At 50.6% G+C, this 17,158-nt stretch overlaps 7 protein-coding genes across 7 annotated transcripts; 4 read left to right on the top strand and 3 right to left on the bottom strand.

Annotated features, from left to right (window-relative positions):
* Nucleotides 1-443: 443 nt before the first annotated feature.
* On the top strand, nt 444-6,359 carry BDV14DRAFT_193097 (DNA-directed RNA polymerase III core subunit RET1; the record flags this gene model as incomplete). The annotated part of the gene is made up of 6 exons (XM_073771721.1): nt 444-745; nt 796-1,318; nt 1,378-1,868; nt 2,567-2,627; nt 2,689-3,494; nt 3,548-6,359. 6 exons carry the CDS (start codon nt 444-446, stop codon nt 6,357-6,359), a joined length of 4,995 nt encoding a protein of 1,664 aa, XP_073623300.1.
* A 161-nt stretch (nt 6,360-6,520) lies between these two features.
* On the top strand, nt 6,521-7,799 carry BDV14DRAFT_211789 (uncharacterized protein; the record flags this gene model as incomplete). The annotated part of the gene is made up of 2 exons (XM_073776163.1): nt 6,521-6,747; nt 6,832-7,799. The coding sequence occupies exons 1-2, from the start codon at nt 6,681-6,683 to the stop codon at nt 7,797-7,799; spliced, it is 1,035 nt and encodes a 344-aa protein (XP_073623299.1). The 5' UTR covers nt 6,521-6,680.
* BDV14DRAFT_183022 (TMEM53 family protein) lies at nt 7,770-9,029 on the bottom strand. Its single transcript, XM_073770313.1, has one exon. The coding sequence runs from the start codon at nt 8,901-8,903 to the stop codon at nt 8,004-8,006; it is 900 nt and encodes a 299-aa protein (XP_073623298.1). The 5' UTR covers nt 8,904-9,029; the 3' UTR covers nt 7,770-8,003.
* A 2,032-nt stretch (nt 9,030-11,061) lies between these two features.
* Nucleotides 11,062-11,785, top strand: BDV14DRAFT_204862 (uncharacterized protein; the record flags this gene model as incomplete). The annotated part of the gene is made up of 2 exons (XM_073774612.1): nt 11,062-11,107; nt 11,181-11,785. 2 exons carry the CDS (start codon nt 11,062-11,064, stop codon nt 11,783-11,785), a joined length of 651 nt encoding a protein of 216 aa, XP_073623297.1.
* Nucleotides 11,786-12,722: 937 nt separating this feature from the next.
* On the top strand, nt 12,723-14,123 carry BDV14DRAFT_147566 (putative alpha/beta hydrolase). Its single transcript, XM_073766484.1, has 5 exons — nt 12,723-13,040; nt 13,112-13,151; nt 13,268-13,392; nt 13,512-14,011; nt 14,065-14,123. The coding sequence occupies exons 1-5, from the start codon at nt 12,850-12,852 to the stop codon at nt 14,094-14,096; spliced, it is 888 nt and encodes a 295-aa protein (XP_073623296.1). The 5' UTR covers nt 12,723-12,849; the 3' UTR covers nt 14,097-14,123.
* On the bottom strand, nt 14,108-14,444 carry BDV14DRAFT_147573 (uncharacterized protein). The gene has a single exon (XM_073766485.1). The coding sequence runs from the start codon at nt 14,331-14,333 to the stop codon at nt 14,151-14,153; it is 183 nt and encodes a 60-aa protein (XP_073623295.1). The 5' UTR covers nt 14,334-14,444; the 3' UTR covers nt 14,108-14,150.
* Nucleotides 14,445-17,128, bottom strand: BDV14DRAFT_147577 (uncharacterized protein). The gene is made up of 2 exons (XM_073766486.1): nt 16,855-17,128; nt 14,445-16,793 (listed from the first exon to the last, which is right to left on the bottom strand). Exon 2 carries the CDS (start codon nt 16,761-16,763, stop codon nt 14,556-14,558), a length of 2,208 nt encoding a protein of 735 aa, XP_073623294.1. The 5' UTR covers nt 16,764-16,793; nt 16,855-17,128; the 3' UTR covers nt 14,445-14,555.
* Nucleotides 17,129-17,158: the final 30 nt, after the last annotated feature.

Here is a 17,158-nt window from a genome sequence, read left to right as displayed (position 1 = left end):
AATCTGGATTGATCGAAAAGTTGGATTTTTAATCGTGGTGGGGTGGATGGTGTGGGACCCTGGCTGATGCTAAGTCTTGGTGGAGGGTCCAGTTGGAGATTAGGTCGGAACCGGGAGCTTGTAGATACTAGGGCTGGAAGGATATAAAAATCTTTGCTTTGAACCCCGCCATGGTTTCTTGTGTTCAGGCTGTGTTGTGTTCTTCTCTCTCAACGTTTCGAAAGTCTTATGAGCGCTGAGGGCTGTGTTTGACTACGAGACACTTGGACATTGATAGTCACATCGCGGTGAGGGCAACCATCAAAATGGCCGTACAGCGCTTTCAGATGCCGCCGCGATATGTCCTCGCCAGCATACTGTGCTCATGCGGTGGTCTGCTCTTTGGGTAAGGTCCAAACCTCCTTGGGGATCACCCCGTCTCTAACTGTGATCGGTCCCGCAGCATGGACACTGGTATTATCGGACCCGTGACCGTCATGGATAGCTTCGTGGAGGAGTTTGGAAAACAGTCTGCCACAGTGCATGGTCTGCTTGTGTCTGCGATCTTGATCCCCGCGGCAACATCATCATTCTTCGCTGGATACATCGCGGACAAATTCGGTCGCCCGAAGGGCATCGGTATAGGAACAATGATATTTGGATTGGGTGCAGCGATTGAGGCTGGTGCGGTGCATGTCGGCATGTTTGTTGTTGGACGTTGTATCGAAGGCATAGGAGAGGGGCTATATTTGGGTACATTGGTCGTGTATGTTGACATGCTTTAGCAGATCACCGTGTTTGTCTGACTGCGAGCAGGTACATCTGCGAGATTTCGCCGCCCGGTAATCGAGGAGCTTTGACGACTGGCCCTCAGTTGCTGATCACCTTCGGGCTAGTAATCGGCTTCTTCACGTGCTATGGGACTGCCCGAATCCAGTCGTCAATGTCGTGGCGCACGCCATTTCTGATACTGGCCTGTCTATCAGTCTGTTTCTCGGTGGTTGCGGTCATGTGGCTCGTACCATCTCCCAGGTGGCTCACACTTCACGGGCGAAAGGCGGAAGCAGAGGCTATCTGGGATCTACTCGGCGTAAGCCATGCGGAACGCGAAAAGAGTGAGATCGAACAAGACAGAGATTCAGGTCTTCGGGGTCCAGATTCTCAAGATGTGACCACTATGCCTAAGACCAACATCACCGTGGCCTCCCAACCAGTCGAGGACCGGTCCGTGAAACACAAGCTTTTCGATATATTCTCCAAGGATGTTCGGTCGCGTACAGCCCTAGCTGTGTTTCTGATGGCAATGCAGCAGCTTAGCGGGATAGATGGTGTTCTTTATGTGAGTTCTGGGATAATGACCCCATTGATTTAGGTATAAGCTGATTGGTCTCTGCTCAGTATGCTCCTCTGTTATTCGAACAAGCAGGCCTAGCTTCAGCGGACGCCAGCTTTTTCGCGTCTGGAGTTTCAGCCCTCGTCATCTTCACCGTGACCATCCCAGCCTTGATTTGGGCGGACAAATGGGGTCGCCGGCACAGTCTCATATACGGTGGCATTGGTATTGCTCTCACGATGTTTCTAATGGGGGCTTTGTATGCAGGAAATGCGGTTCACAGCTCAACTGGGGCTGGCCGCTGGGTTGTAATCGTCTCGATTTATATTTTTGCCGTGATCTTCTCTCTCAGCTGGGCCGTCGCAGTCAAGATCTACTCGGCTGAAATTCAACCACAGAGAACTCGAGCATCGGCAACGAGTCTTGCGCATGGCAGCAACTGGGCAACAAACTTCCTTGTTGCTCTTGTGACGCCCATCTTATTGGACAAGAGCAGCTATGGTGCTTATTTCTTATTCGGTGGATGTTCGCTGATCACGGCGGTGGTTTGCACATTGTATATGCCTGAGACCAAGGGCAGATCATTGGATGAGATTGAGGCAGCATTCAGATCCAAGAGCACGAGTTCATGGTCATTGAAGAAGGCTGTTCGCCCGATTGCTCGGAGGGCACCTGAAAACATCCGGATGCCTGTGATATAGTCAAAGCTGTTCGGAGATCAGAAGAAGAGTGAGTGGTCAGCGAATGTATATCGGGTGTAATGAGCCGCCTAGCACATGAATAGAACTGGTATAGTGTCGAACTTAGGATACCGCTAGGAACGCTGGTTCGATATTAGTCAGCGCTTGCTCAGTCTTTTAGTCAGCTTACCCCTATTTCGACTGTATTTAGTGCAGTATCGTACCTAGATTCAATGAATCAGACCTTCATATTCTTCGGGTGGTGTACCAAATATTACGGACGTGGCGAAGTTCAACATATAGATACAGGGGCTTGGTTGTTTTGTAGATGCAGCGTGCGGAGAAGATGGATGTATTGGTCAGCAGACACTTGATACACTAACCGGATATGGATAGCTGTTTATTACATAATCACCCCTCGCCTACATACGGCAAGTCATCCGCAACTTTTCCCCTCGCCGATAAGAAAATTGCGCTTTCGCATACCAACTGCCATGAACCTCCACTGATCTTGGGCTACATTTTAAGAAGAATAGCCTTTGGTAGTACCTCGTCTCGGAGTCCATAATCTCAGGATGCCGCCCCGGAAGAGAGCCGTGGCCCCGGTCAGCGCGCGGGCTGCGCAATATTCAGAGGTATGACTCCGAAAATCTTCGTTCGCCGCGCTCTTCGCTAATGTCAAACCATCTGACCCAGGCTCCTTCAACCAAGACAACAACAGAGACTGCTCGACGGAAGCGTGTCGCTCAGGCCAAGGAAGCCAAGGAAGCCTCGAATTCCGAACAACCAACGACCGGCGGAGAAGACAATGTCGCCGATGCAGAAACGGAGCAGGTGCCAGAGCCGACATACCCATACCGTCACCGCGATCCTTTTGACGCCTTATTGGAACCATTCTACGCCAACAAATCTCTGACGGACCCCATTAACACCGCCAAGGATAAATGGAATTTGCTGCCGGCGTTTTTGAAAGTCAAGGGACTGGTCAAGCAGCACATCGACTCATATAACTACCTCGTGGAAGTGCAGTTGAAGAAAATCGTCGAGTCGAGCAACACGATTCGCAGTGATGTCGACCACCACTTTTACATCAAGTTTACCGACATCTACCTCGGATTTCCGCGACGAGCCGACGAGCCTCAGGATGTGCGGGCTGAATTCTCCGAATCAACTGTTACTCCACAAGAATGCCGACTGCGCGACACAACGTATGCTGCCCCAATCCAGGTCGACTTTGAATATATCCGTGGCCGCCAGAGGGTGAAGAAGAAGGGTGTCGCTATTGGTAGAATGCCGGTCATGCTTCGCAGCTCGAAATGTGTGCTTGGAAACAAAACGCCAGGAGAGATGACTGTTCTCAGCGAGTGTCCTCTCGACCCTGGTGGTTATTTCATCGTCAATGGAACAGAGAAAGTCATTCTTGTCCAGGAGCAATTGAGCAAGAACAGAATTATCGTTGAGACCGATCCCAAGAAGGAAATCGTCCAGGCGTCGGTCACAAGGTAAGAAGATATGATGTTTTCAATTGTATCGACTATCTATTGACTTTTTACAGTTCTTCCAACGAGCGCAAGTCGAAGAGTTACATCATCCTCAAGAAAGAAAGGTTATACGTCAAGCACAACGTTCTCAGCGAAGACATCCCGATCGTCATCCTTCTCAAGGCAATGGGAATTCATACCGACAAGGAGATGATGCTTCTGGTTGCCGGTGTGGACAAGGTCTATCAAGAAGACTTCGCGATCAACTTCGAGGAAGCAATCAAAGTTGGGGTTCACACACAGCAGCAGGCTCTTGACTGGATTGGTTCTCGAATCAAGATCAACCGCAAGCAGGGAACCTACCGCCGGACCCACGTACAAGAAGCCGTCGAGGCCATCGCATCCGTCATCATCTCCCACATCGAAGTCAAGGACATGAACTTTCGTCCCAAGGCCATCTACGTCGCTAACATGGCTCGCCGTGTGCTTATGGCGAAGAATGACGCTGCTCTGGTGGACGACCGCGACTACCTTGGTAACAAGCGACTTGAGTTGGCAGGACAATTGCTGGCTCTTCTGTTCGAAGATCTGTTCAAGAAGTTCTGCTTTGACATCAAAATGAACATTGACAAAGTCTTGAACAAGCGCAACCGCGCTGAGCAGTTTGACGCCTGGAGTGTCATTGGCATGCATAGCAACCATATCACGCAGGGAATGAACCGAGCAATTTCGACGGGCAACTGGAGTCTGAAACGTTTCCGCATGGAGCGTGCTGGTGTCACACACGTACTCAGTCGACTCAGTTATATCGCGGCCCTTGGAATGATGACTCGTATTAGCAGTCAGTTCGAAAAGACGAGAAAGGTCAGTGGACCCAGAGCTCTACAACCTTCGCAATTTGGAATGATTTGTCTTGCGGATACGCCCGAAGGTGAAGCCTGTGGTCTTGTAAAGAACTTGGCTCTCATGACGCACATTACCACAAACGACGAAGAAGGCCCGATCAGGAATCTCATTTTCATGCTTGGTGCAGAAGACATTGAAACCGTAGGTGGTAAAGAGATTTACGCGCCTGGAAGCTATACCATCTCGATCAACGGTACGCCAATGGCGTTGACGCGACGTCCGAAATACTTCTTGAATGCCTTCCGACGGCTACGACGAATGGGCAGAATTTCTGAGTTTGTCAGTATCTATATCAATCATCACCAACGTGCCGTGCATGTTGCGACTGATGATGGGCGCATTTGCCGGCCGCTCATTATTGTCGAGGATGGCAAGTCGCGCGTCAAGAAGCATCATCTTCGCAAGCTCCGCGATGGGACGATGCAGTTCGATGATTTCCTCGCACAAGGCTTGGTTGAATATGTCGACGTCAACGAAGAGAACGATTCATTGATTTCCATTTACGAGCAAGACATTAGCGATACGACAACTCACATGGAGATTGAACCCTTCACCATCCTCGGTGCTGTCGCCGGTCTGATTCCTTATCCTCACCACAATCAGTCCCCGCGTAACACCTATCAATGTGCTATGGGTAAACAAGCGATTGGAGCTATCGCATCAAATCAGTTCCTCCGTATCGATTCCATCCTATACTTGATGGTCTACCCACAGAAACCCATGGTCAAGTCACGCACAATCGAATTGACCAAATATGATCAGCTTCCGGCTGGCCAGAACGCTACCGTTGCCGTCATGAGTTATTCTGGTTACGATATTGAGGATGCCCTGGTCTTGAACAAGGGATCAGTCGACCGAGGCTTCGGTCGCTGCCAGGTCTTCCGCAAATACGTCACAAACATGAAGAGTTATTCCAACGGCACAAAGGATATTCTCAACCCGCCCACATACGAGAACGACGCACCCATCAGAAAGCACGCTCTCCTGGAAAGCGACGGATTGGCCGCCGTGGGTGAGCAGGTTAATGCAGGCGAAGTCTACATCAACAAGTCCACTCCAGATCAGTCGTTATCCTCGGGCTTCAACGGCTCCGACGCCGGCCGCCCAGTCAACTACAACCCTACCCCAATGACCTACAAGCTCCCCGACCCAGCCTACATCGACAAGGTCATGGTTTCCGTCACGGAAAACGAAAACCAAATCATCAAAGTCCTAACCCGCCAGACTCGTCGCCCCGAAGTCGGCGACAAGTTCTCCTCCCGCCACGGTCAAAAGGGTGTTACAGGTATTATCGCCGACCAAGCCGACATGCCCTTCACGGACCAAGGCATCAACCCCGACATTATCATGAACCCGCACGGTTTCCCCTCGCGCATGACAGTCGGGAAAATGCTCGAGCTCGTCTCCGGTAAAGCCGGTGTTCTCTCAGGCCAGCACGGCTACGGAACTTGCTTCGGTGGCAGCCCCGTCGAGGAAATGTCCCAGATCCTCATCGACAAGGGCTTCAGCTACGGTGGCAAAGATTACCTCACCTCGGGCATCACGGGAGAAGCCCTCCCCTTCTACGTCTTCACGGGACCCATCTACTACCAGAAACTCAAGCACATGGTTCAAGACAAGATGCACTCTCGTGCGCGCGGACCCCGCGCCACGCTGACACGCCAGCCCACAGAAGGTCGATCTCGTGACGGAGGTCTGCGTCTCGGTGAGATGGAGCGTGACTGTCTTATTGCTTACGGAACCAGTCAGCTCTTGCTTGAGCGATTGATGATCTCATCTGATCGGCATGAGGTCGACGTCTGCGAGCAGTGCGGGTTCATGGGGTACTTGAACTGGTGCCAGCGGTGCAAGTCGTCGAGGCACGTCGTCAAGATGGTCATTCCTTATGCGGCGAAGCTACTTATCCAGGAGTTGATGAGTATGAACGTCACGGCGAGGTTGAAGCTTGATGATGAGTTCCCAGAGTCCAAGGGGAAGTAGATGATGTTTTGCGTATCTAACTACCCACCTATCATGAACCCCGAAAAGTGCTGCACATTGGGCTGGCGTTGAATATTACTGTAAATAGATATATGCATAGCGAGTGGTTATAGAATATATGAATGATGCTGACATCTTATATGATCTACTACTGTTCCCCTCATCTCCCCGCACTCTGTCCCAGTACTTATACCTCGGCCGTGGCAGCCCTCCCTCTTCCTAGAAATGCCTACAAGCTTGCAGCCACTACATAGGTAGGTATAGACCACTCAAAGGCGTATACGCAAAGACACCAGTTAACAAACAAGCATTACACCAAAGATGACAGAATTCCAAATCCCCGATGAACTCCTCACCGCGCTAAAGGACAAGGTCGTCCTCATTACAGGTACCTCTCTCCCAGGCCCCATCAAATCCGCCATGCTTCTTCCCTCTGATACCTACCAACTTGCCAAGCCTAACAAATCCAAAGGAAGCACATCAGGCATAGGCCTAGCAACAACCCGGCTAGCCCTCTCCCTCGGCGCAAAAGTCATAGCAGGCGACATCAACGCCCTCCCCGAACCAGACCACAACGAGCTCCTAGCTTCCATCCCATCACCATCGCAGCAAGACTCAGACCCCAAGACTGAGAAGAAAGACCCTTTCCTCTTCATTTACACAGACGTCACGTCCTGGCCCAGCATCCGCAATCTCTTCGTGACTGGAATCCAGCATTTCGGGAAAATAGACCATGTCTTTGCGAATGCGGGGATTGGGCCGCGAGTGAACTTTTTGGAGGAGACGTTTGAGACGGGGCTTGATGCGGGATCTGAGACTGGTACTGGTACTGGTACTGGTCCAGGGGACCAAGAAGAGGATGACCTGCACCAAGCATCCCGCCTCGCACCACCAGACCTCCGCGTGCTCGACGTGAATCTCCTAGCCGTGATATACACCGTTCGGTTAGCCGTCTACTTCCTCCACCGATTCGCATCTGCTCAACCGAACCCCGCACCCGGAGATAGAACCTCATCACCAAGCATCGTAACAACGGCATCAGCATCCGCATTCCAAGACTTCTGTGCAGCGGATTACACAGTCGCGAAGCATGGTGTTCTCGGAATCCTCCGCGGTCTCTACACGGATCTTCTCCAGCCATCAAGTTACCCTTTCATCCGGTTAAACGGGATAGCGCCCTCCTGGACAGCAACGGGGATTGTGGCGGCTGATATATTAAGGCCATTTGGGGCGATTGTGCAGGAGCCGGATGTTGTTGCGCGGAGTGTGGTTTATTTGTTTAATGATAATAGCAGGCATGGGGAGTTGGTTTATAGTTGGAGTGGACGGTATGTGGAGGTTAACCGGTGTGAGGGGGGGTTATTGGAGGGGATTGCGAGGCTTGTTCCTAATGTTGCGATGGAGGGGCCCGTTTTGGAGAGGTTGAAGGGGAGGTATTAGAGTAGTTGCTTGGTGGGTTGGGGATTTGTGGTTCTTGATAGGGTGTTGGTTATGTATATTTAGTTTGTTTGAATTGTTAGGTAAAGTAAGGTGTATAGTCATTAGTCTCTATATTTAGTATCAGTTGAGTATAAGTAGAAAATATGGCGGTATCAAGCAAGAATTCCAAGAAGAGAAAGTAGACCTAGATGACGCCAGCGCCATCTAATAAGTATCAGCCACCGTCCCCTCCGCCCCAGGCTCACCCAAATACAACCCCACCGTCTTCCAATACCTCTGCGGATCAGCCTTCATATGCGCAACATGCTCCGAGCCCAAGAACTTTTCCCGCCTGACCAAGAACCCCTTCTTCTCCGCATCCTCGGCATGCTCCTCAACATGCCTCCAATCGACAAGCTCATCCGTGTCCGAATAGATATAGCACCGTCGAGGCGGACTTTCGCGCACCTTAATTGATCCGCGCATAATCCGTTTATCATTGATAACCTGCCGCGAAATACTAACCGCATCGCGAACACCAAAGACCTTACTCGCGATCTTACCCAGCACATACATAGACGTCAGGTAAGCGACAAGCAACATCTTCCCTAAGATTCGCAAAATCCACCTCTTCGGCAGGATATACGAGAATGCCTTGATCGATGCCGAGAGCGTAGCCGTCCCAGGCGCACTATCAATCACGGTCGACGAGACGCGCAAGGGATGCCTCGCGGCAATCTGATACGCTTCGAGCAAATGCGTAGCGGCAAAAACACCACCGTTGGAGAACATGTGCATGAATACAGGTTCGTCCGGCGGCAAGGAGCGCAAAGCCTTAACGGCCGGTTGAAGTCGCGCATACTGCGCGCGTTTGGTAGGACGGAGAATGAATTCGGACGAGGATGTGCGGATGAAGATTAGTCTTGCGCGCGGAGCGAGACGGCGGTACCCGGCGATGTATTTTACCAGGGAGCGGGAGAAAGCGTTCATCCAGAATGCTATGACAATTGTTCTGGGGTAGTCGCCTGTGTCGGGGGCTGAGAGATCGGGTTCGGAGACGTATATTGTTGGAGATAGTTGAGTGAAAGATGCTAGATGGTTTACTTTCTGGAGGGGAAGCGCCATGGTGGGTTGGTGTATGGGAGAGTTAAACTGAGTGTGTTAGAATTAAAACAAGCAGTAAGAGAGAGAGAGAGAGAGGCAAGATAAGGAGCGACTGAAGGATTAAAAGAGCGACTGATGGATTGATTGTGCAGGAGCTTGGAGAAATTGCCGTGACCTCGGGAGGAACTGTCGGGGATATCAGATGCCACTAGTGCTCTTTTAGAAAGGATCAACTGCAGCATGTGCTATTGATGTTGTAGTTGTAGATCGTAGAACTATCAAGCTCAATTATTCATAGGTATTCTGTAAATAAGTCATTCGAGAAGCTTCATTGAATTCGCCGAATTTCCAAGATCTTCCTCCCCTGACGATCCCCGAACATACTTCGTTCTGCTATCAAAATCCCTTCTTTGCCGTGCATCGCCCTTGCTATCTCCTCCACGTCGCAGTGCTCAATGATTCGGAGTAATAGCCACATACCAGAAGGAGCAATTGGCTATTTTTCCACCGCATTACATGCCGGTTTGGGAAGATCTTGTGGTCTTATAGACTTTAGAAAGCATATAGTTTCCAGACAGGCAGTATGCTGAGCTAGTTTTACCTCGTAGTGGTGGCCAAGTACTAAGCTTTCGCTCAAGAGTATCTGACTGCTGATATAAAATAGCTTTTCTGGGGCTCTTCATATATATAAGTTCGGTTCATGAGTGAGGAGGGTAGAAATGGGGTCCTTGAAAAGGGGGGGGGGCTGGCATTGGGCATTAGACAAGCCCATCACTCATCAAGCTGATAGACACCGAACACTAATTTCACCATGCAAAAGGACCGAGTCCAGGCAATGGGGTGAAACCCACGGAATAGTAATCATACCTTGCTGTTTCGCGCGATGCCGATGCTAGAGTAAGCTTATTTACCTCGCAGACTGTACCAGATGGAGCATCAAATGGCTTCTGTATCCGTAAATGGCAAGCATATCACACCCGTCAGCTGTATACTTGCTGACATGACCTGCTTTCCGACAATTATATACCACTTCTGATGTATTCTGAATGATAAGCTCCACCGAGAGAAGGTGCGAACCGTGCGACTTTCGCGGACCGTAGTAGTTTCCCACACCTTTTCCCATCAATTATGTCCTCGTCTTTATGCACGGACATTCTGCTAGGTGGTTGGCGAATGTGATTCGACAATGACTCCGCGGCAGGTGTGTTTCAACCAAGAGATTGGTGGACAAGATCCTGAGGTCCGTATGGACTGGAGCTCTTAGTAAGCAGATATTGTGTCACCGGCGAGATGATCTGCATCTGGCTATGAGCTGGCGGAATCTCAGAGGCTCAATTCCAAGCTCCAGTGAGGCTCTTGTCAAGGAACCGGCAGTCGCAAGACAGAGTCCAGACCGGTTGAGATTCGGCGAGGACGCACAGCTCGTGGACCGTGGACCGTTTGTAGATAAACCTCTGGGCGCTGGTCGTCTGGGGTTGCGGACCATGTGCGGCTTTCCCCGCGCTCCCCACCAGGTCCAGAGAATCTATAGATCGGTGACTATTGATTGCCCCCTTGCTGGTGTTTGACGCCGCGGGAAAAGCTGGCGAGCCCCCGTCATTGGACCAAGCGATCAGAGTTCCGAGCGGCGCTTCCTGTCGGATGTAGGTTGTTCGGAGGAGAGGGCGTGCGGGCGGGTCGGAGTTGAAGTGAGGGAAGCGAAAGAATAGCGTGGGCAGTTGCTAGCGTCGAAAAAGGTACGGTCCGGACAAGACGGACTGCGGCCTTTGCAGCTGATCCAACTCCCTTCCACCGGAACAGACCACAGGCAAATCGCCACCCTGACAGGACTGATCGCTGAAGAGTGCATCGAGCAAATGCAAGTCATCGCCAGACAGGTTAGTATCGTCAAGCAGAGTCGGTCGTGGTGGGAGGGCCAAGCAATGCGGGGTACCTTCGCAAACAGCCAGACCAGCCCATTATTCCCTTCACTATTGATTCCCTACGTACCTTTGTCCTCGCCTTTCTGCCTTTGCCTCTGTCTCTGTCCTTGATCACTGACCTCCGGCCTCCTCCCCCAGGTCCACAGCTCATCTCGCTTCCCCATTCAGATCCCACTGCAGTCCCTCCTTAGCCCTTTCCGATTCCCTCCACCTGACCGCGATCGTGCTGTGACCGTCACTGTGTCCAAGCTGTGACAATGTCCGACCCCGGGCAGTCTTTGGACGCAAATGCCATTCAGGAAGGTATATTCAGCTTTCCCCCCACTAAACCGGCCTCCATCGACCCCTGCTGTTCTCCATCTCTGACTAGACCCAGCGCTCCAGGCTCTCGATGAAGAATTGGGCCACTTCGATTTCATCGTCGCTTTCGCGCCTATAAAACTGATTACCGCCGGCGGATTCTTAGCCGTCAACTACCTCAGAAACCGCGATACCACAAAAGACCTAAACTACCTGCTGGATCCAGAATGGGCGACAGACGAAGACATCAAAGGACCTATAGAGCAAGCAATCCTCCGGGTGTCGCAGAGGCTCGGAATCCGCGAGAACTGGGCGAACGAAAATATGTCATCCTATGTGACTAAGGAGACGAGGATACACCTGTTTCGAAAGGCCTTGAAACAAAATATCATGCTGTACAGAGGGGACAACGTCATCATCTACGCCGCGCCGATAAAGTGGGCCTTGAAGCGCAAAATCCGCTGGATGTTTACCCCGGGACAAGATCGGAAAGTCGACATTGATATGAGCGATCTTCTTGCGATGCTCAAGTACATGCGTGATCGGAAGGGCGGCCCTTTGAATCAGGAGCACCTCCGTACCCAAAGCCTCAACTCCTTCGACGTCGTGCCGGATTCCTCAGGGATGGAACAGATTGCCGCCGCTTACCGGGAGAAATATAAAGACGAGATATTCGCTTGAGTCTATGTAGGTGCGTCGACCTTCAACCCCTGCACCTGGTGAGGCTCAGGTTGCCCTTGCTGAGCGTACCCACCTCTACCCTTGTTACTGTCGTCATCATACATCCAGCCGCATATTATTATTTCTACAATCTGAAAAGAATAGCAGCAACATGAAGCTGACAACACAAACCAACAGAGCACGAGCACCATTTGTGGATGCACTCATTGTGGAACGGCCCGCACAAATCACCTTTCCTTCACGATCTAAACCGAGAATTACACCACCTTGCCCTTAATGACCGCGGCCCTCTAGAGCCGCCCCTGATAGAACCAACGTTGAGATTATCACCCGGAGCGGATGCTAGAATTCGCTACAGAATTGACCTCTTGACGACCCCGACCGTGAACAGGTACGCCGCGTCGAAATACCATGTACCGCTGCATCTAAGCATGCGTTATCCAAGCGGAATGATAGTGTGAAGCACAAGTTGTATGTAGCGGAGCAATGCTGGCCAGCACAGACGACCCCATCATCCATCACCAGCGAGTGGGGTCGCCTGAGCCTGGCTAGACCTGGCACTGCCGGTCGCCTGCGGACGTTTGTGAAAAGGCTTGCATACAGTCTATGACAGAATAGAAGCTGCTAGCTGAAAAGAATGTCCATTACTTACCAACATATTCGTCAGGTCTCTAACAATGGTAGAAGAGCCAAGTCGCTTATAAAACCCGTCATCGATCCAGGATTGTTGCGTTTCTGAAACATACTTCGTGGTGGGCGTGGCGCCGCTATATATTTAGATTGCAGTGCAGCAGCACAAGTACTCACTCTCATCATCCCCCAACATAGCGCAATCCCTTTTAAAACGATACGCATCGCATACTTCTCAGTCCCAGAGAGATCGGGATTGTCTATGAAAATCCTGTAAAACGCATATAACAACCTAGGTTACCCCAGTGTAAAAATGTAGTCACGTGCCATAAACCGTAAATATTTCCCAACCGCGTCATAGCTAACCATTCCGTCTTCTCCAATCTATAAACTACCTTACCTTCTTGTACATTAATTATCTTCCAAAACACACAATGCTATTTTCACCACGGATAGCCCTCCGCGGCGCTTCGACTATCCGAGCATTCTCATCAACCACCCGTCTCCTCCGCTCCGACCTCTCCTACCAAGTCTTCGGCCCGGAGAAGGAATCAGCAACGCGGAACCCAATTATCTTCCTGCACGGCCTTTTCGGCTCGAAGCAGAATAATCGGAGTATTAGCCGGTCTGTTTGATTCTATTTTTTTTGTTTGCATTCTTGACGTTGTGGAATGAGTGGCTAATGTTGAATTGCAGGGCTCTTGCACGTGATCTGAAGAGGGAGGTTTATATTGTGGTTCGTCTTACCTGCCTTCATCTTGAGTCAAGTCTCGTGCACTAGGAATGGTCATGGAGTCTAGAGACTGTCCTTGTTTGGGGTCTATGAACATGATGGATGGTAACGTGTAACAGGACCTCCGCAACCACGGCGCCTCCTTCCACGACACGGAACACACATACCCCGTCATGGCCAACGACGTCGCAGACTTCATCAACGAGCATGGGCTCGCAAAGTGTGTTCTGATCGGTCATTCCATGTACGTCTCATTTTCCTCCCATCTCGCCTCACTTACTGGGCGACTCTGTTCCATTGCCTGCCCGAATAGCTGGCCTAAGCCGAAGCACAAACAAACTGACAATACATGACATGAAAAAGGGGCGCCAAGGCAGCAATGACCCTTGCCCTCACAAACCCATCACTAGTCTCCTCCCTAATCCCCGTAGACAACGCGCCCGTAACCGCAACCCTGAAATCCGACTTCGCGAAATACATCACGGGCATGGAAGCAATCGAGTCCTCGCGCGTGACGAAGCAATCAGACGCAGACGCCATTCTCGAGCGCTACGAGAAGAGCCTCCCCATTCGGCAATTCCTGCTAACGAATCTGGTTCGGGACGCCGAGAGTGGGAACATGAAGTTCCGTGTTCCGCTGGGGACGCTGGGTGATGCGCTTAAGGGGATGGGGCAGTTTCCGTTTGATCAGCCGGGGGAGAAAGTATTTGGGGGGCCGACTTTGGTGGTTAGGGGGACGAAGAGTCCGTACGTTAAGGATGAGACGAGGGATGCGATTAAGGGTTTCTTTCCGGATTCGAGGGTTGTGGATGTTGATAGTGGGCATTGGGTTATTTCAGAGAATCCGGAGGGGTTTAGGAAGGGTATGTTCTTTTATCTTGATTTTTATCGAGATGATGCTAATGATTGTGTATAGCTGTTGTTGAGTTCCTGCAGAACGTTGATTAAATTTAGACTGTACTGGGCCATTGTTGGATATAAATGGATAGACTTCATGTTTGTTTATTTGCTTGTTTGTCCGTTCGTGTGATAATGATCTACTAGAAAGAAATAGAGGTATAGAAAGACAAAGGTAATAGGATAAGATACATCCAAAACCAACCGAAGGCGACGGATTGGAGACGAAAGAAAGGTAGAAAATGTAATACAGAACGATGTATGTAGGTAAGGAGAACTCCGGGCCATGACCTTCGTAAGAGTATGTAAGATAACGCCAAATGCCTGATCAAGTGGTATCAATTCGCGCCACCGGGAGACAAAGCAGGCGCGGTACAATAGGGGTATTCGAGTGGTAAGGTAGTAACACAGAAGGATAGTAGTAGGATCAAGTCGGTATGGAGAACTAGAAGACAGCAAAAGCACGGGCCAAGCCAGCGAGCTGAAGTGAGCGGCTAAATCCACTCTAGCCTAGTCGTCGATCTCAATGGGTGTTCGGGAGAGAACTTGGGCTTGTGTTAAGGCTTGTGATTCGAGGCGCGGTTTCTTCTTTTTCTTCTTCTTTCTGGCGTCGCTCTGGGCGAGGGTAGACGAGCCTGTCGGGTTTGGAGAGTGGGATGGTGCTGGCGATCTCTCCTCGTCTGACGGGTATCGACGCTTGATTCTCATGCCGAGACTCCCGTCTAGAAGGTCAGGTCTCGGTGGTGGCTGGGCCCTCTGACTTTGAGAGGCATCGGGCTGAGCGGAGGCACGTTCAGAAGAAGCGTTTTGGTGCCGAACCGTCTTCTTTATACGATCCACTTGGGCCTTTAACTTGTCGTAACCCTGTGTGGTGCTTTGCTCCAGCGCCTCGATGCGAGTTTCCAACAAGTGCAGGCCCTCCTCGTCATGGCCAGCAGCTGGCTTCGCCTGGTTGAATTCGGAATTCAGCTTTGCAAGGTCGCCCTGCAGAGACTTCACGCGGCTATGCAAGGACTGGTTCTCATCTTTGACTTTTTGCACCAATGCATCATCATCAGCCTGCTTTTGGTGGAGCGCGCCGTCCGTTGTGCTTTGTTTCTCAGCGAGAGCATCCAAGCGCGTTTGTATCGATAGAACCTGCTGTGGATCAATCCCCTGATGCCGCTGTTTAAACTCGACGACGCTGGTTCGCAGGTTCTCATGGGCGGCTTTCATGAGCCTCAGCTCATTCTGCAGCGCGGGAGACATAGTTCCCTTAGTGTCCAATTGGTCAACCTTTTGCCGTAACGAAACCAGCTCATGAGCGTGGCCTGTCAGATCTCCTATAATCTTATCTGGAATAGGATAAAGTTCGCGCATTGCCCCGAGCATGTGCTGTGCCAGCCCCTCTGTTGATACGTTGTTATACCTTGTCTCCAGAGATTGTATTGCCATGTTGACCACCTCTATTTGCCCTACTTGTTCGTGGAAACCCCGAACTTCGGTAAGCAAGCCGTTGATCTTCGTGTCAAGGGGCTCTTTGGGTGTTCTAAGCACGGTCTCTTTCATCATCTCAGAGAGATGGGTTTGAGCTTGTTTCAATTCCTTGAAACTCTCCTGGAGCGTTTCCATCTCTTTGAATTGTAAGTCGTCTTTCTCGCTCAAGATTCCCCGCATCATCTCGAATCTGTTGTTGATAGAAAGAATATCGCTCTGCACTTTGCTTAAATTAGAATTTGACATCCCGCTGCTACCAAGCTGGTCGAGTTTCTGCTGCTGATTCGTCAATTTTTCTTGTTGTTCCTTGAACCTTACATCGACCTGATCCAGAAGGCCTGATAGCTTTTGGTAAGGAGATGACAGGGATTCAATCTTCTCAGCAAAACCCTCACTTTTTTGTTCAAGGGACTTGAACCGAATTGAGAAGTCGTCAAGAGCCTTTTGGGCATCAAGGTTCATTCCATCTCTTTTTTGAACTGGTCTTTCTTCTAGATGTTTGACTCGGGAGGAGTTATCATCTAGACCTTTTTTCAGGGGGATCAAATCTTTTCTTAGCTCGTCCACATCATTTTTGGTCACAGTCAACGAGTCGGTGTAGCTTCCAAAAGACCTTTGTTGAACACTGATTATGGACTGCTGTTCATCAAGTTTGTCGCGAAGACCCTTAAGCTGGCCGTCGACCGACTTATTGTGGCTGATCAAGTTCGCAATTTGGCTGTTCAGGCTTGTGATCTTTTCATTGGCCAATTTTACATCTTGCTGCAGTTGCAGCACTTTCTCCTCGGCCTGCGAGGACGTGGGATTCGCAACTGTAGCCCATATGTTGCCAAGCTCGCTGACTAGGCGCTGCCTCTGGCTGTCTTGATTTTTGATCTTATCGTCAACCTCAGTCAGGGCCCTGTCTAGCTCTGTGCGTTGATGCTGAATGCCGTCCAGAACTGATGGGAATGCTGACTGGGCCTTGGCCCTCCGTAGCATCCCCTCTGCCTCTGATCGTTTTTTCTGTATCTCCTCTTTCTTTGACAAGCACGTGTTTTCGAGGTATACCATCCGCATCAAATCGTTTATGCCCCGGATAAACTGATTGTGAGGTGCATCATTCTGGAGGGCTGGCGCTGAGTACTGCCTAGAGCCTGCAGTCGGTCGGTGTGGTGATTCTCCATGTTCGCTCAATCTAGAGATAGGGAGAGAGGGCCGATTTAGGCGGGGGTCGCGTGAGGCGGAGGACGTGGGGTCCATCTCAACGCGTGGGATATGTAGTCAGCTTTTCTAAGCAATGGAGATGAGTTGTTATTGAAATGCCACGCCAAAAGGTACGATTGGGGCTTACAGTCTTAAGGATCGTGCGAAGTCATTTCAATTGTTTAGATTGGAGGAAAGAAACCGCAACTCAAAATGGCCTGCAACGTGTAAATCATCGGTGAATTCACCGAATCGATGAAGTTCTCAGGGGACTCAGGCGTGATAAAGGAGGAAAAGCGAGTTTGATCAATCAGAAAGTTTGCTGGTCTTGCTTCTGCGGCCTTCCATGGACTGACTGTTGCTCCGGAGAACGCGTTCGTGGGGAATTTCTGCCGGGCGGTGAAGCTATCAGCTTGTGAAGCTTTCGGGGCGCGGAAGCAATCAAGGCTTTG

The sequence above is a fragment of the Aspergillus stella-maris genome, assembly GCF_047715825.1.
Source record: "Aspergillus stella-maris strain CBS 113639 unplaced genomic scaffold BDV14scaffold_82, whole genome shotgun sequence".
In the NCBI taxonomy this organism is placed as follows: domain Eukaryota; kingdom Fungi; phylum Ascomycota; class Eurotiomycetes; order Eurotiales; family Aspergillaceae; genus Aspergillus; species Aspergillus stella-maris.
The sequence above is the reverse complement of the archived record's forward strand: the minus strand, read 5'-3'. Positions and strand labels throughout refer to the sequence as shown.

What these genes read in the sequence shown, in the direction of transcription:
- BDV14DRAFT_147577 (XM_073766486.1), bottom strand. Translation starts at nt 16,763, where the DNA reads ATGGACCCCACGTCCTCCGCCTCACGCGACCCCCGCCTAAATCGGCCC.
- BDV14DRAFT_147573 (XM_073766485.1), bottom strand. Translation starts at nt 14,333, where the DNA reads ATGGCCCGGAGTTCTCCTTACCTACATACATCGTTCTGTATTACATTT.
- BDV14DRAFT_183022 (XM_073770313.1), bottom strand. Translation starts at nt 8,903, where the DNA reads ATGGCGCTTCCCCTCCAGAAAGTAAACCATCTAGCATCTTTCACTCAA.
- BDV14DRAFT_147566 (XM_073766484.1), top strand. Translation starts at nt 12,850, where the DNA reads ATGCTATTTTCACCACGGATAGCCCTCCGCGGCGCTTCGACTATCCGA. An exon ending in AATAATCGGAGTATTAGCCG is followed by an intron (nt 13,041 to 13,111) that starts GTCTGTTTGATT and finishes GTTGAATTGCAG; the next exon opens with GGCTCTTGCACGTGATCTGA. An exon ending in TCCGGAGGGGTTTAGGAAGG is followed by an intron (nt 14,012 to 14,064) that starts GTATGTTCTTTT and finishes GATTGTGTATAG; the next exon opens with CTGTTGTTGAGTTCCTGCAG.